At 40.9% G+C, this 9,048-nt stretch overlaps 1 protein-coding gene across 3 annotated transcripts; it reads left to right on the top strand.

The window, feature by feature from the left end:
* Positions 1 to 698: 698 nt before the first annotated feature.
* LOC103176388 (dehydrogenase/reductase SDR family member 9) lies at positions 699 to 7,943 on the top strand. Of its 3 annotated transcripts, none has more exons than XM_007889882.2 (6): positions 708 to 780; positions 2,459 to 2,528; positions 3,344 to 3,683; positions 4,378 to 4,636; positions 5,536 to 5,699; positions 6,712 to 7,943. In XM_007889882.2, exons 3-6 carry the CDS (start codon positions 3,371 to 3,373, stop codon positions 6,936 to 6,938), a joined length of 963 nt encoding a protein of 320 aa, XP_007888073.1. In that variant the 5' UTR covers positions 708 to 780; positions 2,459 to 2,528; positions 3,344 to 3,370; the 3' UTR covers positions 6,939 to 7,943. The 3 variants fall into 3 exon arrangements, with proteins under 3 accessions (XP_007888071.1, XP_007888073.1, XP_007888072.1); XM_007889881.2 differs by having other exon boundaries at positions 3,339 to 3,683; XM_007889880.2 differs by lacking the exon at positions 2,459 to 2,528 and having other exon boundaries at positions 699 to 780; positions 3,339 to 3,683.
* Positions 7,944 to 9,048: the final 1,105 nt, after the last annotated feature.

Below are 9,048 nucleotides of genomic sequence, written 5' to 3'. Positions count from 1 at the left end.
AAGAGTGGGGTGCGGGAGAGGATTACTCTCCCAGGCAGGAGCAGCTGGCTTCTATTTAGTACTGTACCTCCCACAGAGAGACAGAGAGATCACAACCTGGCAGCGTGTACATCTACCTTACAGCTTGTGAAGTCCTGTAGCTCAGGGGTTAGAGCACTCGCCTCACGAGCGAATGGACTTGGATTCGATTCCCGGGCAAGACAAAACGTTGGGCAAGTTTTCTTCCCCCTCCTCGCTCCCTCCCTTCCCTCCCCTCACCCTGACCATTTCCCCCCAAGGCTCGGGTCCTGACGCAACTGTCCAGCGCCTTGGGACGTCCTCCCGACGCGAAAGGCGCTCTATAAATGCAATCATGTTGTTGTTGTTATCACATCATTTAGACGCCTCCAAGCGCTTCACAGAATATAGTGTACAGTGAATAATTATTGACTGTGTACTCTTGTGGGTGAAACTATCAATATACATTGATTAGATATTTGATTTCCAAATTGGATATAAATAGATTTATATTTATATTTGTTTTCAACTTTGCACCTCATTATATATCTATTGCATAAGGTCCTATGTAGACAGAGCAGCAATACGTTTAGAGTAGAAAACCTCCCAGAGTGCTAAACCTGCCCAAGCGAGTTTAGTTGGCGGAAATCCACTCCCAGTAATCAGATAGTTATGAGCAATGTAGTCGGGATTATATAAAGAGCAGCAAAATCAAGCTCCCGTAAACAGACTGAACTGAACCCATTGCCTTGACGGAGCCCCAGAGAGAGTGTGGGTCTGTAGGTAAGTCAGGTGCTGGTTTGCTGGTTACTGACCTGCCAACCTTTTGTTCTATAACAGAGGTGATTACTGTGATATGCTGTCAGGCTGAGGGTGTTATAACTATCGTACAATCTGAAAGTCAGACTGTAACGCAGAGGGGGTGACTTGAAACATTGCAAACCACTATCTGTTTTACGAGCAGATTCTATAAACTAGCTGCACGTTAAGGAGAGCGCGGTGGGTCTGTGAGAGAGTCTGTTTGCTCAGGGCTCATCTTATTGCTGACTCCCCAGCCAGTCAGTCAATCAATCAGTCCTATCTGGGGATAGTCAGTGTCACTGCTCTGTCAGTCATTGAACTGGGGACCAACACTCACTGACCTGGGAATTACACAGACAAACCTTGATGCTGGCATTTTTCTTGTCATTTTCTTTAGGCCAGTACTGTATTCAGAAATAATAATAATAATAATAATCCTCGCATTTGACACAGCTCTTTTCACGTCTTCTAGACGTCTCAAAGCTCTTCACAGGATACACTGTAAAGTGGATTGACTGTATATTTGTGGGCGAAACGCGGCAGCCAATTGCACACAGCAATGTCCCACAAACAGTCGTGGATTGAGTGACCAATTTATTATTGTTTTTGTTCTTGAGGGATTACTATCAGGCGTGTGGAGTAAGGAAACTTGCCCAAGGTTTCACCTGCCAGGAATCGAACCCAGGTCTCTCGGTTGCAAAGCGAGTGCTCTAACCACTGAGTTACAGGACTCCACATAAGTGAATTGACTATAATAATAATAATAATAATCCTTGCATTTGATATAGCGCTTTTCACGTCGGGAGGACGTCCCAAAGCGCTTCACAGAACACACTGTAAAGTGAACTGACTGTATATTTGTGGGCGAACGCGGCAGCCAATTGCGCACAACAGTGTCCCACAAACCGTCGAGGATTGAGTGACCAAATTATTATTGTGCTTTTTATTTGAGGGAACTTTTACCCCCAGAAAAGCGATCTGTCTATCGACTAACAACCAGGTTCTGATTTACTGCTCGGTAAACAGTGTGTCGAGTAAGGAAACCAATGTTTTGCCCTGCCAAGGAATTGAACTCGGGTCCTCTCACTCACCAGGCCAGTGCTCTAATCATTAAGTTACAGGACTCCACAAAATAAGTAAATAAATAAATAATGATTAAAAAAAGTAACTTTTTTTGGCCACTCAATCCGCGACTGTTTGTGGGACGCTGCTGTGTGTAATTGGCTGCCGCTTTTCGCCCCAAAATTATATACAGTCAATTTACTTTACAGTATATTCTGTGAAGCGCTTTTAGATATCCCGAAGACATGATGAGGCACTGTATCAAATGCAAGGATTATTATAATTATTATGATTATTATTATTATAGAACCCGAGAAAGTTACAGCACAGAGAAGGCCATTGGCCCATCACGTCTGTGATGACTCTTAGAAAGAGATATCTATTCAGTCCCATTTACTCGCCCTTTCTCCATTCCCATAAAGTTATTCCTATTTAGATATCTGTCAAGATCCCTGTGGAAAGCTCACATGGATTCTGTCTCGATCCCCACACCCACCATCCTGACATCTGACTCTCTCTCTCCTAATTTTCTCCTTTTGCTCCTTGCTTAATTATTATAAATTGTTGTTTCCAGTCACTGACTCCCATTTGTGTTCAGTTACCTTCAGGGTTTGAAGATATTTGACAGACATACATTCACCTGGTTCTCAAGACATTGTTAAAGCCAGGTAATGTTTACAATAACAAAAACCTCAGAAAAACTGAGCTTTATGAGTTGAAAAGACTTGTTCTATACATTTTCTTTCATGTTTTGAAATAAAAACCGCTCATAAATTAAGTGTAGGGACTGAACTGTTTTACTTAAATTATATATTTCAAAATATGATGGATGGTATCAGGTTATGCTGGATAGATGACAATAACCCTTACATTTGATATAACGCCTCATCATGTCTTTGAGATGTCTCAAAGCGCTTACAGTATTAAATTCAGATACATAGATTCTTACACTTCAATGTCTAGTCTATGTGTTGTCCAGGCAACAGACCACAGCTTAGTTTATTGTCATCCATAAAGCTCCTCACCAAACTGGTAATGTGGTAAGTAACTACAGTCATCCAAATACCAGTAATTCCTGTAAATTTATATGAAATCTGAAGCCTAAAATTACAAACAGGATGAAAGAATCCAAATACGATTGGACAACAATATTATAGCAAAATCTTGTTATTTTGTATGTGGAGTCCTGTAGTGTATTGGTTAGAGCACTCGCCTCGCAAGCGAGAGGACCTGGATATGATAATTTGTCACTCAATCCACGACTGTTTGTGGGACACTGCTGTGCTCAAGTGACTGCCGCATTTTACCCACAAAATAAACAGCCGCTTTGCAGTATAGTATGTGAAGCGCTTTGAAGACGTGATAAGACGCTATATCAAATGCAAGGATTATTGTTATTATTATGTTATTATTATTGTTATTATTATGTTGCTGACATTATTCCTGGTTTTGAGGCTTTCTCTTCTCTTTCTTCTCAGTTTAGCTGCATCCACTACAAAGCCATTGGAGAATGTTTGTGTATATTGGGGGCATTTTGTTAATCTGGTATCTGTGCTGGTGGATGCGAGATAAGCTTATGATCGAAAGAGTCTCAGACAAGTACGTGTTCATCACGGGCTGTGACACTGGCTTTGGCTACCTCGCTGCAAAGACACTTGACCGACATGGATTCCGTGTATTTGCTGGTTGTCTGACTGAGAGCGGTTCTCAAGAGCTGAAGAAAGAGACCTCAGAAAGACTGAAAACCGTGAAGCTGGATGTCACTAATTCAAACAGCATCGAGAATGCAACTGAGCAGATCCGAAGTGCAGTGGGAGACAGAGGTAAGTGCGATAGGGGAAGTGAGAGACATGGGTAACAGACAGAGCGTTTTAGGCATTTTTATTGCTTGCATTTTCCAAAGTCAGTGACTGGTGGCTGGCAGTCATCCTTCCTAACCTGCCCAAGTTGCCCCCCTATACATGTGCAGGAGGACATGAATGTTGACAACTTGTTTGCTCATTGGAGCATTCTTGCTGAACCTATTGCTATTTCCCCTCCACATCTTTGCACCGATCATAGTGTAACTAAAAGCTGACTCAACGTTGAGGAGTTGAGTCTTAATCAAAGTTCCCCAATCTCACTGGAGATACCAAAGCCAATGATAGCACTCTCCAGCTCAGCATAGTCAACAAAATCATATTATACCTACTCTAATGGCATTTTGATGTTGGAATAAGCTCTGCTCCGTCCCTGGCCTCCTTCAAGGCCTATCTCAAGACTCCTCTCTTCGACCGCACCTTCAGTCACCCTCCTACCCCTACCTTCCTCTCCATCCCTCCTGATCCCAACCCCCAGCTCGGGTCCAAATCCCTGACTGTCCAGCGCTTTGGGACATCCTCTGGATGCGAAAGGTGCTTTACAAATGTAATTTTGTATTGTATTATATTGTATTAATAATATTCCTTTAAAACTCAAAAGTTATCCAAAGTATAACTTACGAGTTGTCTCTGTAATTGTTCCATGTTGTTCCTGCAGGTCTCTGGGGTCTAATAAACAACTCAGGAATATCAGGAATCCTCTGTCCTACAGACTGGTTGAAAATCGAACATTTCCGGACTCCAATTGAAGTTAATTTACTCGGAAGTATTGAAGTGACATTAAAATCGCTCCCTCTGATAAAAAAAGCCAGAGGAAGAGTGGTGAACATAAGCAGTGTACTTGGCCGTTTGGCCTTGGGAGGTGGAGGATACTATCCATCGAAGTTTGGAATGGAAGCATTCAATGACAGCTTAAGGTGAGGATCATAATAATAATAATCTGATATAGCATTATGAAAAGAAAATGGCTTCTCGATAGTTGGAAGAACTCTTTATTTTTGCGGTTGAAACATTCCTATCCTGGAGATAATGCTTCCCAGGTTCTCTGCTATTACAGCTATTGCTCTATATATTTTTGGTTCATACGTTTAGATTCTAGGATTCCAAAATCATTACAAAATCACCAGAGCAGAAATTGTTATAACTAGCCATTATTTTTCAGCGTATCGTGAGAACATTAGTTAATTAATTAATTAATTAGTTAGTTAATGGTTTCATTCCCATGAAAAGGATGGTGTGGTTTTAAACCAGAACCACCCACTCCAACTGATGGCCTCTCCCAAAGGCAGTGACTCAACCTGTCAACCCCATATCAACCCATCCACTCCCTCGATTCAGCAGCTTGCTCCTATCTTAACTAGATAACAATTTGAGGACTCACTTATTTCTCTCCACCCAGTAATGTTGAGGTCATGTTTAGAGCCCAAACTTTTGCCATGACTAAGTCAACACTCTTGTGTCTTTCTGATCTATGTGGCTGGTTGGGTAAATTCAGAACACATCTGCGAAACACTACTTCAGTGAGCGAGTAGTAAACGTATGGAACAGGCTCCCTCGGGAGACAGACGGTGGAAGCAGAAAATTATGTTTGTTTCAAGAACAAATTAGATAGATTTCTGCTAGAAAATAATATCTCGGTTATACAGTATATAGTTGGGACACAACCTGTCAAGCGACTGCCAGGATGGTGGAAGATGAACTAGATGGACCTTCGTCTTCTTACGTTATTAAGGTGGCTTTTTACCGACAAGGTCATTAGGGAGCCATGTCTTCCCTGTTTTATTTAAACTGCGAACAAAATCTGGTCTATACACAGGCGTGACATGAGAAGTTTTGGAATCAATGTTTCTTGCATTGAACCCGGAGTATTCGAAACCAAGCTGACTGATTGCAGTAAACACCGGGCGGAAAGGAGAGCCATGTGGGACAGCTTACCTTCTGAGGTGCAAAAACAGTACGGAGAGGATTATTTAAAACAAAGTAAGAAATATGATGATAATAATCCTTGCATTTCATATAGTGCCTCATTATGTCTTTGAGACTTATCAAAGCGCTTAACGGAATATACTGTAAAGTGAATTGACTGTATATTTTGTGGGCGAAACACGGTAGCCAATTGCGCACAGCAGTTTATCAATTTATTTATAAGTTTATTTATAGTTTTTTTATCCAAGGATAAATCCGTTGAGGATAAATGGACATCCAAGTAAAAACCATGGGCTGGTTAAAGGCACTCTTATAAACCAGTTAAGATAAAATCGTGGTCCTATAATTTTTTGTTTAGGGCTGGGTGGAGGGTTGATGTCATTAACAATAATTACTTATGTGCAGTTTATCCCACAATTATTTATCATCTACAGAAAATGAAAAGCATGAAAAGTTAAATCACTGTTTCTATTGCGTATCAAACTTTTCTCAGAATTGTCTGTAGACGATGTAATTAACGCAATGTGTTAGAGGCAGAGGAAAACAGCAATTAAATAATTTTATTCTGTAACATTTACTTTAGTTATTTGCCTAAGGCCAAATTTCAGATGCCTCTCGTTTGCTGTTTCCATTGCTAAATGTCCATTGGGTTTTACGTAGCGAGCTTTGTGGATTTAGCTGGTTAGACTCCAGCAGTTACCCCAACCCACCCACACTCTGGGCTCCCCCCAAGACTTGGCTCTCGTCAACCTGTGCTTAATACTTTCCAGAATTAAGTAAGCAGGATGCATCCCTCCAGGGAGAGAGAGGGAGAGAGCGAGAGTTTTCAATTCCAACAATCTATCTCTGGGATTTCCATGCAGGATGCAGGTGGGAGGCCTGGAATTCTCAGCTTGGTTTGGCTTTTAAATACGGTGATGGGTTTCTGCATGTGTCAGACACCCGGCTCAGCAAAAAAAAATATACAGGGTTTTACAGACCAAAAGAAGGGATCTCTGCAACTTAAACAGTCAGCGTTGTATGTTGTTACAATCTCTCTCCAACACTTCTCTTATGACATTCACAGTGGATGATAAAAAGGATGAAGCAGTGAAACGATTGTTGAACACAGACCTGTCCCTGGTTGTGTGGTGTATGCAGCACGCTCTAACAGCTAAATATCCACGGACTCGATATAGTGTCGGCATTGATGCCAAGCTACTGTGGATCCCTTTGACATACTTACCGACATTTGTAGCAGACTATCTGTTAACCAAGGATACAGTAAAGATAGTCGATCCAAACGCTATCTAGCAAGAGAAGAAACACCATGAGTAAACAAGATAAGTGAGCTGGGATTTCAGTGCTGGATGAACATTTGGATTTGGGCACAGCCCTGCAATGTTGTTTGAATTCATGTTACCATATACAAAGGCTTTCCTGGATTCAGTTAAACATTGGTTAAAGGAAAATGAAATTAAACTGTGCTGACTCTTGCAGATTGCATTTTGGGCTAAGAATTGAAGGAATCTTTTTTATGTTTAAGAATAAACTACAAACAGACAGACAATTCATCTGAATCTATTTTTCTGCTATATCTTGCCTCCTTCAAGACCTGTTTCAAGACTCTCCTCTTCAACCGCGTGTTTGGTCACCCTCCAAACCCTACCCTCCATTCCCTCCAAATCCCAACCCCTGGCTCGGGTCGAAACCCCTGATTGTCCAGCGCTTTGCGACGTCCTCCCGACGTGAAAAGCTCTGTGTAAGTGTCATTTGTTGTTGTTGTTGTTTGTCATTCCTAACTTGTTTCCCTGATGAAGTATGTGCCAATTAGTCAACTTGTTACTGCACCTCAATAAATGTCCTGGTGAAATGTTGTGAACAACGTATATTTTTATCGAATTTCCGTCGGGGAAGTAGATATCTCCTGAACTGCTAACATTCTAGGTGGTTTGTAATTCATTATCCTGTTATGAAGTATACTGTTGACAGATTTATACTATACTTGCATTTGATAAAGCATCTTTCACATCAGGACAACGTCCCAATGTACTTCACGTGATACACTGTGAAGTGCAGTGACTGTATTTTTGTAGGTAAACACGACAGTCAATTTGCACGTAACATGAGGAGCACTTCAATGTCATGAAGTGAATAATTAATCTTATCCTGGGGCCATAACACCAAGAGACACTCCCTCCTCTTTTCAAACAGTGTCGTGGCATCTTTCACATCCACCTGAACAGGCAGACAGGACCTAGGTTAAACATTGCTAAAGAATTGGCCATTTATGCCATAAAATCAAGAAATATTCAAACAAGAAACATTTATTTTGTTGGTCAACCGAAAAGGTTCAATATCCACAGCATTGCCTTTCTCCGCAGTTTGACCAGTACACATTTTCTGCTGCATTTTGAACATGTATGTTTCGCACACAAAATACTTTACGGTATATTCTGCTTTGAGACGTATCAAAGACTCTGAGTTTTTATATGAAACTCTGAGTCACCTTTGATGCAGCTCATTAATCACCGATGTGTCACATTTACAAATCATACAATTATTATTACTCCCATTCCTTGAAGTCTGAACATTCAGTGCACGTATTTAATTCATCATGCATTGCAACTTCTCATTAGCCTATTACTCATTCCATTCAGTTATTGCACAAGACAAACAACAGTTCTTGCACATGTAAGTGAAGCAATAATACTGGATTTTGCCCACAAAATACACAGTCACTACACATTAGAGTAGATCTTGTGAAACTCCTTTGTAATGTCCTCCTGACATGAAAGTCACTATATTAAATGCACTATATTAAATTCATTACTTTATCAAAAGAAGAATCTTTCGCATTCTGAGATTTGTCATTAGTTTTGACCTTTTTTTTTCACCTTGACTGCTGAACAAACAATTGAGGTAGGTAGTTGAGAATTAGAATTGAATTGTTTTTGGATGCGAAAAAAAATTTGATCACTCAATCCACGGCTGTTTGTGGGAACGCTGCTGCGCGCAATTGGCTGCCGCGTTTCACCCACAAAATATACAGTCAATTCACTTCACAGTATATTCTGTCAAGCTCTTTGAGACGTCTCGAAGATGCGATAAGGAGCTACATCAACTGCAAGAATTAGTGTTATTATTATGTATATTTTAGATGTGATCCCATGTGGAAGACAGACACAACAGTCCTGGTTTCTGGGGGTCTGAGATTGTCTTTGAGTTTCAAGGTGGCTCTTGATTTTCTTTCAGTACATTGAGAGATTGACAGCCATGTGCAGTTTTACAGGTTGGACATGCTGGGTGGATTTACCCCACACGCGTTTCAGTTTGGCACTTTGATACTCCCAGTATTCAACACATTGAGCAACCTCGGAGTTAACAACATGTTTCATAGAATCAACCCACCACCTAAAATAAT

This window comes from Callorhinchus milii, unplaced genomic scaffold, assembly GCF_018977255.1.
Source record: "Callorhinchus milii isolate IMCB2004 unplaced genomic scaffold, IMCB_Cmil_1.0 Scaffold6, whole genome shotgun sequence".
Classification (NCBI taxonomy): Eukaryota; Metazoa; Chordata; class Chondrichthyes; order Chimaeriformes; family Callorhinchidae; genus Callorhinchus; species Callorhinchus milii.
Note: the sequence above shows the minus strand (reverse complement) of the source record. Positions and strands in the feature narration are given on the sequence as shown.